The following is a 12928-nucleotide window of genomic DNA, read 5'->3' on the forward strand; positions in this document are numbered from 1 at the left end:
CTGGAAACATGTTGACGGTCAAACGAGTCTCGTTTAAAATTGCATCGAGCGGATGGACGTGTAAGGGTATGGAGACAACCTCATGAATCCATGGACCCTTCATGTCAGCAGGAGACTGTTCAAGCTGGTGGAGGCTCTGTAATAGTGTGGGGCGTGTGCAGTTGGAGGAATATGGGACACCTGATTCATCTCAATACAACTCTGATATGTGACACGTACGTAAGCATCCTGTCTGATCAACTGCATCCATTCATGTCTTGTGCATTCCGACAGACTTGGGCAATTCCAGCAGGACAATGTGACACCCCATACATCCTGAACTGCTACAGAGTGGCTCCAGGAACACTCTTCTGCGTTTAAACACTTCTGCTGGCCCCAAACTTCCCAGACATGAACATTATAGGCACATCTGGGATGTCTTGCAATGTGCTGTCCAGAAGAGATATCAACCCCCCCCTCCCCCCCTTCCCACCCACCCACCCATATTCTTACGGTTTGATGGACAGCCCTGAAGGATTCATGGCGTCAGTTCCGTCCAGCACTGCTTCAGACATTACTCGAGTCCATGCTTCATCGTGTTGCGGCACTTCTGTGCGCTTGTGGGGGCCCTACATGGTATTTGACAGGTACCAGTTTCTTTGGCTCTTCGGTGTAGATGAGGATTGCCTTCTTCTTGTGCCAAGATAGGTCACTTATCAAGAATATATAAAATTAAGGTATCTGTAGGTATTTGGTTTTGCAACTCTCTTTCTGTCAAGAAGGCTAGACTAGAGGAAATTGACCAAACAGTTGCAAATTGTGGTATATCATGGGTATTAATCAATAATAAAACTGCAATCGCTGTTGTATTAGACTGTGAAAGTGTCTGTTAAAGTTGTTCATCAAGAATAGTTTGAATTTGTTGCTGAAAGAGATGACACTTTATGAAGATAACATGGAGTACTTGATCATTAAAATAAATGCTTTGCACAGCAGTTTTTGAAAGACAGTGGTGTAAAAGCAACTGATAGCGAGTTCTATGAAAGATTCATCTATGGCAGCAACACAGGATGGTGATGACTGATAAAGACCACAAACCTACATTTTCTGTAGCATTAGTCTACTAAGATATTTACAGTGTGGTGGAAGAAAATGACTTCAGACTTGACTGGCACTTTGCTGCTTTTAAACATGATTTTTTTTGTTATTCAGAAAAGCAATGTGACTATGTTTGCAGACACAAAATTTAACTCCAAACTAACGAACAAGCTGAGAGAAATTTAGAAGCAATAAATGGAAACAACAGAAACTACAGTTTATGTGATCAATGAAACTTGTAGAAGCCATTACTTTACTGGGAAGGTTATACAGGGTGATACAGAATAACGGTAATGTTTGAAATGAGTAGGGGCAGCCATGGGCATGTGGCATCACTGCGAATTGTGATAGTTAGCGAGTAAACAGTCCGCCATTTCAGTAATCATGGATCAGTGGAATGGACAATAGCATGTGTTAGCCATAAAAATGTTTTATAAAAACAATGATAGTTTGGTAGCGGTGCAGAGGGAGTTTCGACGTTTTTATAATTTAGGACGTCATGATGCTGTTCCATCAAAACACATGATAAAATGTTGGATTAATAACTTTGAAGGGACTGGATCTGCCCTCAAGAAGAAACCAACACAATGACAAATTAAGTGTGCATTCTCCAGTGAACATTGGTGTTGTACGCAAGTCTGTCTTACAGAGCCAACGGCATTCAATTCATAAGCAAGCAGCAGTGGTTGGAATGTCTCGGGAGAGTACTTGCAGCATTCTTCATCTTGATTTAAAATGTCATCCATACAAACTACAGATGGTGCAACAATTGAAGGACAATGATTACTGGTTACGATTAGGATTGTGTCAATAAGTAATAACAAAAATAAACAATGACAATGAATTTCTAAACAAGTAGTGGATATCGGGTGAGGCACTTTTTCATCTCACAGATTATTTGAATAAACCAAACTACTGTTACTGGGCAAACACAAATCCCAATGATATTCATGAGCGCCCTTTACACACTAGTAAAGTGACAGTATGGTGTCATGTTTCATCACATGGAATTATCGGACCGTATTTTTTTACAAATGAACAGGGAAACACAATAACTGTCAATGCCAATCGTTACATGGAGATGTTATGACCTTTTGTTAAACCTGCATTGAACAACTTTCCAAGCATTCAAGAAGCCTGGTTTCAGCAGGCCGAAGCAACATCACACACTGCATGGCAATCAGTGGCATATAGGCGAGAATTGTTTGGTAACCATGTGATCTCACGATTCAGTAATATTCTATGGGGCCCCCTAGATTGCCAGATTTATCTGTTTGTGATTTTTTCTTGTGGGGCTACCTCAAGAGCAAAGTCTACACGACTCAACCAAGAACCCTGGATGAGTTAAAACAGAGATTTAGGGGCAGTCAGAGAGGACTCTCAACAGCCGATTTCACAAATGTATTCGTACAGGAAGATGCCATCTAAAGGATATAGTTTTAAAAAAAATGACAAATGCCATCAATGTTTCATAAATGTTAAAGTTGTAAAGTTTCAATTATTATGAGAGCATTTTCTCTCCTTCATCGCTTCTAGTTTTATTGGATTGTGGAAATATTCCTGTTTTTCTGTGTCACCCTGAAAGTCTACTGTACAGTGCACGGCAGAGGGTACCTTGTGTCACTACTAGTCATTTCCTTTCCTGTTCCAATCACAAACAGAGCAAGGGAGAACTACTGGCTATAAGCCTCCGTACAAGCCCTAATTTCTCCCATCTGATACTCATGGTCCTTATGCAAAATATATGTTGCCAGCAGTAGAAATGATTTTATATGTGAACAAAATTTTCTCAGGTTCTTGGCAAGAGCTTTTGCTAAGGTATGACGGTGTAAGTTGCTGTTTGCTTCATGCATTGATCTTCTTACAAACGCACGGATTGCCATGAACTTCTGCTTTTTGATATTTGTGTGTTCTTTTTTTAACCAATAATGCAACAATCTCCACTACCTCAGCATTTTCCAAACTTTATTATTGAATCACAGAGGGTCTTTTCCATCCTTCATCCACATGTCTCCAGAGAGCAATTTAAGTCAGTTTCACCTTTGCCTGTAATTCCTTTGTGTCTATCATATTGGAATAAAATTATGTCCATTCATTGTCTAAGTAGCATGCTATCAACTGCTTATCATCATTTTCTAGCATAAATACTCTCTTTACCTTCATGATGGAGTTATCAACTTTACTAACCATTATCACTATTATGGCATCATCATCATCATCATCACTAACCTCCGTCTCTATACACGCACTAAGGTCAGGCCTGTTCATAGCTACAAGGTCTAAAATATTTCCAGTGTGTGTGGGTTGTCTAACTACTTGTTCAAGGCAGTTTTCGAAAAAAGTGTTCAAAGGTGTTTCACAAGACTGTCTGCCAATGTCACCTGCAGTAAATTCATAAATGTCCGAGACTATACTTGGTAGATTAAAGTTGCCTCCAAGTAATACTGCATGATCTGGGTATTCGTGCTCTGCTGACATAGAACAGGGTGGCTGGTAAAAACATCCAATAATTAACTTGAGTTCACCTAGATCTGCTACTTGGATCCAGATGACTTAGTTTTGCAATCAATAGTCACAATATTTTTGTCAACAGCCATGAACCCTCTCCCTCATATGGTGTATAATCTGTCTTTTTCATGTGTGTCCCATGCCTAGTGAAATATTTTGGAGCCTACTATTTCAGTTCGTCCAGCTCTTGGTTCAGAGAATAATCTGAATGCCACAAGTTCTCTGCAGTGCAGTAAGTTCAGGAACTTTGTTACATATACTTCGACAATTTTCCATTAAACTTTTGACAGTCGAAGTGTCCTTACTTTGTATGCGATCTGATTTCTCTTCCTGCTTATCAACTGGCAAGCATCCATCAGAGAACCTCAAACTACTGCCTAGCCTAAAAATATCTCGTGTGCACTCCACAAGTATTCTGCTATCTCAGTAGTTACTTCTTTTGTGTGGTGCACTGTTGACCGATCAAGGGAGTCGTACAACTTTCCAGCCCATAATGCAGATCCAGAAATCTGCACCCATGAATGTCATGGAATCAACAGAGCCTTTGCTTGAAACATTGCACTACACTCCAAACCAAAGGGCCCCGATCAACTCTGGGCATGATGATGCAAATTGTGAACTCTGATTGCACCTTGTGAGTGAGACCAGCAGTCTTCCTCACTTCGCCAGCCACCTGTAAAAACTGAGGATGACCTCAGACCCAAACGGCAGGTCTCATTGGTGCTGATTGTAGTAACAGCTTGCAGGCTACTGCATCCTGCATTGTCAGTAGCCACAGGTAGGGCCTCTTCCAAGTCTTGGATGAGGCCACCAAGGCAGACACACCAAGTGCGCATTGGATTTCTTTCCAGCCCTCATTGCTCTTTCCGTAAGGGGCTTCATAATGCACCTAACATTGGAGTTCCCAATAACTAGTAAACCCCCCCGCCCATGTGCCTGCTCGGACCCTGCTGAAGTGTCAGCTACCTGTCAAATTACAGAGTGAATGGGCAAAGCCAGACAGCCAGCCTCCATGTTGACACTCTGGCTCAAGTGATGCAGTTACGTAAAAACCCACCACTCACTCTACAGTGAGTGTGGATCCCCCACATCAGGTATGCTGGAAGGTGCCTCGATAGCAAAGCCCATGGGTGAAACAACTGACATCAGTTACTCCACTTCCGCCACACCCCGAGGCAACAGCCTGCAGACAGCTGACCATGGCAATGTGTGTCTTCAGCTGTTTGCAAACTGTGGCCAGCTCCTCCTGCATCTGCACACAGCACACATGCACCCTATCCATTGTACTACTACTAACTTAAGAATTAAATTATGAAAACAAACAGGAAAGCTAAATAAGTGACTTGCTAATCTCCTCACCAACAGAGGCTGATGGCTGACAGAGATTTAGCTCACCAAACAAGAATGATGCCCTTACATGATATACCACAGAATCACACCCTCAGGTTTGAAATATAAATTTCAGATATGATCCAAGAAAGTGCAAGGACCGTTTTCATAACTTACAGAACACAAAGTGTTTTATAAGGTGTAATTAAAGCAACAAGAGACATTAAAATGGGAAAACACCTAAATATATGAGAAATAGTCTCATCTGTCCCTGTTGCAGAATACATATAGAGCATATAAATGTTTTTAAGCTAAATTCCTTTAACTTACATTTAAATAATCAGTCAGTACCTCCTATGGGCTTAATACTACTTGGAATTGTGTTCTCCTTATGGGACAGCTGCAATCCACAATCTTTTATTGTATTCATGACCGGTTTTGGAACACACACAGTTCCATCTGGTGTAAAAAAATAAAATAACTTAATCATCTGAAGTCATTCTCATGCCAATGTTGTCGTGGAACCAGAGGTTCCGTGTCAAAAGGGTAAAAGTGACAAAAATCCCATAACAACTATTCCCCCTGTGCTGTGTCACCAGGATCACAAACAGATCACGCAGCACAGGAGGAGTAGTGGTTACGGAATTTTTGTCCCTTTCACACTTTTGACCCAGAACCTTTGGTTCCATGACAACACTGGGGTGAGGATGACCTCACATGATAAAGTGATTTTAGTTTTTACAGCAGATGATGGAACTGTAAGTGTTCCAAAACCCTTGTGTACACAATAAAAGATTGTGGGTCAAGCAACTGTCCTGTGGTTTCTTCATTTTTCAAAATAAACTTCAAACAGAGTTGAAGATTTTTGTGCTAGCGTGTTTTACTGCTTTTTGCACTAGCCAGATTCTTTGGATCACATGATATGGCACATTTCCTTCTTGTGTTGTGATGGTGATGTTATTCATTTTGAGAGTTTGTGAAGCATGAATGTCATGATTGAAAAGAGATATTGTGATATGGTTATCAACATCCCTACTTGGTAAAAAGATTAAATGAGTTCCTGCAGGAATTCCAGATACAACTCTGACAACATTTTTCTCTGAATGATAAATACTTCTTTCAATAGTGGTGAATTACCCCAGAAGATGAGCCCATAGTACATCAGTGAATGGAAGTAACTGAAATAGGAAGATTTTGAGACACTGATGTCTCTGATTTTGGGGGTATCTGGATAGCAAATATTGCTGAGCTAATCTTTCACAAGATTCAGCGGTTATAGTGCTCCCATTATTCTTGCTCATCCTCTTCTGCTTCCAAGAGGTTGCCATGAAAGTACTCTCTTGGGCCATCTGTTTTCATTCATTCTTTTGACATTCCCAAACCATCGTAACTTGTTCTTCTATTCTATCCATAATACTATAATCAGTCTGCATCCTTTCTCTAATTTCCTCATTTCTTAGGTCAAGAAGGGAAATTCTACATGCTCTTCTCAAGTGGTTCATTTCTGAAGCTCTAAGTCTTTACTTTCTGTGAGTTCCCAGCACTCAGTCCCATAGCTTCTTATTGGTTCCACAGTGGATTTATATAAATCCTTTAAACTCATTTCTGAGAGACCAAGGTATAGGACTTAAATTTTGGATAGCTGCCTTTCCATGCCTGGTCCGTTGGCTGTCTGTATCACGTCTTCCATGTACATCTACACTCTGCAATCCACTGTGAAGTATATGGCAGAGGGTATGTCTCGGCGTCCCCTTATTATGGTTTCTTCTCATTCTATTCTCATATAGAGCGAGGGAAAAATGGTTGTTTAAATGCCTTTTTGCATGCTGTAATTAATTTAAACATGTCCTCCTGATTCCAATGTGAACAGTACATAGGGGATTGTATTATATTCATAGAGTCATCATTTAAAGCCAGTTCCTGAAACTTTGTGAGTAGACTTTCTCAGGACAGTTTACATCTATCTTCAAGAGTCTGCCAGTTCAGTTTGTTCAGTATCTCTGTAACACTCTCCTACAGATCAAGCAAAACTGTAATCATCCATGCTTTCTTTCTCTGTACAGGTTCAATATCCCCTGTCAGTTCTATTTGCTACGTGTACAAACTCTTGACCAGTATTCTAGAATTGATCGCATGACTGATTTGTAAGCAATTTCCTGTGTAGACTGATTGCATTTTCTCAGTATTCTACCAAAATTGAAGTGTATCACCTGCTTTACCCACAGCTGAGCCTTTGTGATCATTCCATTTCATATCCCTACAAAGTGTTACACCAATGTATATTGCATGAGTTGCCCAATTGATATTATAGGATACTACATTTATTTTGCTTTGTGAAGTGCACTATTTTACATTTTTGAACATTTTGAATGAGATGCCAATCTTTGAAAACTTATCGAGATCTGATATGCAGCTTCTTTCAGACAGTACTTCATTATAGATACCTCTGTCATCTGCAAGAAGTCTGAGATTACTATCAATATTGTCAGCAAGGTCAGTAATATACATCACGATAGAATGCTACCCAGTTACTTAAACGCTTAACATACTTAATGAGGTGTCCGCCAATGTACAAGTTACTTCCCTCTTCTCCACAACATACATACTCCATCTTCTCAAAATTAATTTTCGAACCTCACTTTTTGTACTCTCCCAAAAACTTCCTCCCCTTCATCATTTGCTTCAATGACCTGATCATCAGTGCAGGAAAGTATTACATACAGTGGTTCCCTATTTCAGTTCACATGCCCATGCACTTTCTACACCATAGATCCACTATCTTCTGCACATGCATCTCAAAGAATGTGAGAGCATCCTTGCTTCAATCCTTTAGTTATTCTGAAGACCTATCCACAGATTTCTTTTCCCCACTTTAATAACACATTCTGCTGACTTATAGAGGTTTATGATATTTCTTACAAAAATTTTTGCTAATTCCTCTGACCACAGCACCTCAAACTACAGCTTTAGTGGCACTGTGTCATATGCTTTCTCAATATCCATGGAGACCAAATGACTGCTTCAATTCCTTTCCAGTCTCTTCGCCATGATTTGCCTTAGAGTAAGAATGTTATCTACACTGACCTGCCTCTTCTAAAGCCAATTTGTTCTTCCACTTGATTTACAAATGTTCTGCATTTTTTATTTGAAAATCCTCACCTACAGCCTGGCTGATTGAACTTGTGATACTGCTGCCATGGTAATTGCTACACACTTTCTTACTTGCACCCCCCCCCCCTTTTTTTTACGTGTGGGGCTTAGATGTGTTAAATTCCACTCCGCTGGAAATCCTTCCCTGTACCTCATACATTTATTAAATAACATGCTTAGGTACTCATACAGAATACTTAGGCCACACGAAATTCTACTGGTACATTTCCAGGCCCTGGTGATTTCCCAATTTCCATTTGTGTAGCCCAGCTCCTTGTACCTCTTTCATAGTTATCTCTTTCACAGTTATTTTCCCTACCTCTTTGCTGTCCTGCTTCTCCCACTTCGACCAGAAATGATATTTTAATTAAAGATGAATTAAATTTTTTGATAGGTAGTTGTCAGTACAAGATTATAGTATTATAAAGGGAACATTTCCCACTGTTCTGCAAAATTATATTTATTCAGTAATGTCAGGTGACACCTAAAGACTGCTTAAGAAGGCAAAAGCTGGTTTGTGACCGAGTAAATATAATTTTGCAAAACATTTGGAGGTATTTCCTTTTCAATACAATACTTTATATATTATTTGGTCAGCTCCCAGTACTATTTACAACATTACATTCCAGTAAAATTGATGGATATTTATTTTGTATGAACAGTTGTACTTTTTATTGAATATTTCATTTGTCTAATCCATTGTTTCAGAAATGTCTTTGGCAGTTCCAGTAGCAAATTCCCTCACATTTGTGTTCACTGCAGCTACAGGTTGGATCTTGGGAGAAAGCTTACCCAATGCCAGTGAGTACAGCTTCAGAAGTGTTTAATTCATTATACCACAAAGTAAAGTATGCCTCAAAATAATGACACACAAAAACTGTAGAATATCAACATTAAGCACACATATATAGTTTCTGAAGATTTTTATAACCAAATATAACAAAAATGTCGCATGAAAACAGAAGCCTGCTCAATGTATTTGAACTTCCCACAAGTCCTGTCCAATCAGAGCAAGTCAGAGACTTCGAGAATGTGAAATCTCTGGCTTAGTTAAATGCGCTCCATGATCAGCACTAATCAAGAGCATGGATTCCAAAAACATAAATCATGTGAAACACAACTCATACTTTTCTCACATGACGTAGTGAAAGTTTTGGATCAAGGCAGTCAGATAGATTCCATATTTCCTGACTTCTGTAAAGCATTTGGCTCAGTACCACACCTATACTTATTGTAAAGAGTCATATGGGTATCAAGTAAAATTTGTGACTGAAATGAGGACTTTTTGGTAGGTAGGACACAGTACATTATCTTGCATGGAGAGTCATCATCACATGTAGAAGTAACTTTGGGTATGCCTCAGGGAAATGTGTTAGGACAATTGCTGTTCATTTTGTATATTAAAGACCTTGCGACAAAAATAATGGGAATCTCAAACTTTTTGCAGATGATGCAGTTGTCTACAAAGATGCTGTATAAATATTCACTCAGATCTGGAAAAGATTCCAAACTGGTGAAAAGATTGGCAACTTGCTGTAAACGTTCAGAAATGTAAAATTGTGCACTTCACAAAATGAAAAAATAGTAGTATCTATGACTATAATATCAATGAGTCACAGTTGGCATTGGCCAACTCATACAAATACCTTGGTGTAACACTTTGTAGGGACATGGAATGGAATGATCACATAGACCCAGTCAAACTTCGGGGTATTGGGAGAATACTGGGGAAGTGCAATCAATCTACAAAGGAGATTGCTTACAAATCACTCATGTGACCCATTCTAGAATATTGCTGAAGTGTGTAGAACCTGTACCAAATAGGACTAACTTGTGTTATTGAACATATAGAGAAAGGGGCAGCATGAATGGTCACAGGTTTGCCTGACCTGCGGGGCAGACACTCCAAGATAGATGTAAATCATCCCGAGATAGTGTATTGCCGAAGTTTCAAGAACCGCCTGTAAATGATGACTCTACAAATATACTACAATCTCTATGTACTGCTCAAGCAGGGATTGTGAGGACAACATTAGAATAATTACAACACACAGAGAGAGAGCCAAACACAATCATTCTTAATTCCTTAGACTTTCCTGGCGATTTTGTGAAATCTCGTTGAATTGGGTGTACTGCCGGTGGTCTGTGTTTTTCTGACACAATATTTCGACACCATACCTTGGCGTCTTCATCACGTGCTGAAAGTTCAGTCACAGGAAGCACCTGATGAAGACGCCGAGGTTGTGTTGCAGAAAAACGCAGGCCACCGGCAATACACCCGATTCAATGAGATGTCACAATCATTCTTCCCACAATGCATACCATTCTTCCTGCAATCCATACTTGAACAGAATGTCAATCCCTGACAACTGGTACAATGTGCCCACTCTTGTAGAGTGTAGAATATCATTAAGAAGTTCATATATATATATATATATATATATCTCACACACACACACACACACACACACACACACACACACACACACACTCTGACACACACACACCTACCTCTTTCACGTGTGGTTTGTTTCTGAAGTTTTCCTTTCCGTATTTACTATTTTCTTGTGTTGCTTTGAACAAAAGCTCACTTAATCAAATGCCTACACAAAGGCAACTTTGGTTGGTACAAACTGGGTGGGGGAGGGGGGGGGGGGGGGGGAGATGAACTTATTAAGGTCAATAACTTAAGTTCTGTTAATTTTACACAGAAAAGAGTAATAAAATATCAAAATAGAGATGGTACACTATCTAGCTTTTAGAGTGGACGTAGCAGCAGTTCTGCAGTCACATTAAAAAACTACAAAGATAAATTATGTCAATATGAGATACCTGGGCTCTCACAGGTTGGAATAAATCCACATTTTTAAGTATGTTTTTATACTGTTAGTATATTATCCTATATTTATTCTGTTGAAACTGCATGTCTGATTCCACACAGTGTTACTTGAAGAAGAATTTGATAGTAATACAAATGATATTTATAGCTTTAAAATTATACTTGTTCACATTGCTTGCTAATTTACTGCTAATCAATATTGAACTTATTTCTACAGAGACCGTGTGTGGCATTACATTGATAGTGTGTGGAATATCACTTTGCTGTGTGGACAAATTCCTCATGCAAAATGGAGGAGGTGGTGCTGGATGAAGCTATGGTATCATTTTTGTATTTGTTTCATAAATGAGACGGTATAAAATAAAAGATTTCTTTACTGCGTATTAACCTAATATTCTGAAGTTTGTCATCTCCTTACTCTCTCCTGATGTGTGTGTGTGTGTGTGTGTGTGTGTGTGTGTGTAAGGGGGGGGGGGGGGCACTATGCATATTGTACAGCTACACATTTTTCTTGGCTTTGTCTGGACATTCTGGCTTTTCCTCAGTGAGGGTGGACTATGTCCCCTCACTGTCAACCCTAGGAATCAAACACTTTTGTGTGAAGAAGCACTGTAGAAGCTTTTCTGAATGCTGTACTACATTCTTCCATGCTTTGATTAAGCTGCTGGTGTTAGAAAGGTGGTAAATCATTTTCAGGTACTATGGCAGCATTACCTATGACTTCTCTGAAAAGGAAAATCATTTCTAGCAGTGAGTGTAAATGTTTTGTATGCAACACAAGCAAAAGTTCAGAGCTGCAGTGTGGGAAGGGCATTGAGCCTGTTACTCCCATTTCCTGCAGCCTCCATTGACCTCAACCAAGAAAAAAGTGTATGCTTTGTAAAGGCTGCTCTTTCATTGAGAATATTGCTGTTCTATTCCAAAACAAACACTTACCAGAGAGAGTAGTTTCAAGGTTGACGAATCTAAAGTCTACTGAAGGACACGTCACATAAGAAGCAAAACTATGCAATACACAAGCAAATTCAGAAGAGTAATAAATGAGAAATTATATAGCACACAGTTAAATATTTGCTTTAAACAATATTTGTTAACCCTCGACTGATATTTCATCATCTACTTACAATCAACTTTCTGCACCAGGTAAAGAGCTATGTTGCCATACATGTGGCAACAACCAGGCTACTAAGATGATACTCCTGTTGCATCATTTGATAAAGTGATGCTGCATTTGGTATTGGACAACTGCAGTGCAGATGCACCAGAAATGATGTAGCATGTCTACAAGTTCGACTTTGCTTACCATTCCATTCCACTGTTTTTCCAATCATTTTAATGAAAAGTCACATTTCTGCTGCTTCGTTGACAAATAATGGAAGAGCATACAACAACACAGGAACTTCTGTTGTGGGAAATATGCCTCTGAAAGTACTTCTCTACTCACATTTATTGTTTTAGCAAACATTTAGCTTTTTTGTTAGATATTTTTCTTGTCAGTAACATTAAACTACAAGCACTTTTTCTTATGGCTGACTGCAGATTGTATTGCCCAGAATATAAAGCAGATCAAGTGATTTAACTTTCATCAAAATGATTAATTCCTAATATGAGAAGTAGGGAAGAGCACAAAACAAGACCATCGGTCATACTAGAGGAGCAGCTCTTTTAACTGAGAAATGTAAATGGTGGACTTGTGAAAACTAGTGTAGAAAACTGGAAGATCTCATTTCAGTCATCTTATGGCTCAATCTCTCCAAACAGATGTGAAATTAATTTCTCTCGTAAACGCACTGGTAGGCAAAGTGAGAGAAATTAATACTGTAACAAAATGTTTTGCAAACTGTAGTACACAGATGAAGGTAAACTTTTACTAACTGTACTGTATAAATTACATGGTTATGATGTAGTGTCATATGCAGGAATGTAACTTTGTCTGCATTACACATTTTAAAAATTTTACAGCTACCACACTTCCACTATACCAACACAAAATCTAAGGTACTGCACTCTTAACTCGTTGAGAAT

At 39.1% G+C, this 12928-nt stretch overlaps 1 protein-coding gene across 3 annotated transcripts in view; it reads left to right on the forward strand.

The window, feature by feature from the left end:
• The window catches only part of LOC124619615 (transmembrane protein 234 homolog), a 36586-nt gene extending 25291 nt beyond the window's left edge, over window positions 1-11295 (forward strand). For all 3 annotated transcript variants that reach the window (XM_047146122.1, XM_047146123.1, XM_047146121.1), the window contains exons 4-5: window positions 8773-8865; window positions 11121-11295. In XM_047146122.1, coding sequence (XP_047002078.1) covers window positions 8773-8865; window positions 11121-11215 — 188 coding nt within the window. In that variant the 3' untranslated portion in view covers window positions 11216-11295. The remainder of the gene's footprint in view (window positions 1-8772; window positions 8866-11120) is intronic.
• The last annotated feature ends 1633 nt before the right edge of the window (window positions 11296-12928 follow it).

The sequence above is a fragment of the Schistocerca americana genome, chromosome 6 (genome assembly GCF_021461395.2).
Source record: "Schistocerca americana isolate TAMUIC-IGC-003095 chromosome 6, iqSchAmer2.1, whole genome shotgun sequence".
NCBI classification, from domain to species: Eukaryota; Metazoa; Arthropoda; class Insecta; order Orthoptera; family Acrididae; genus Schistocerca; species Schistocerca americana.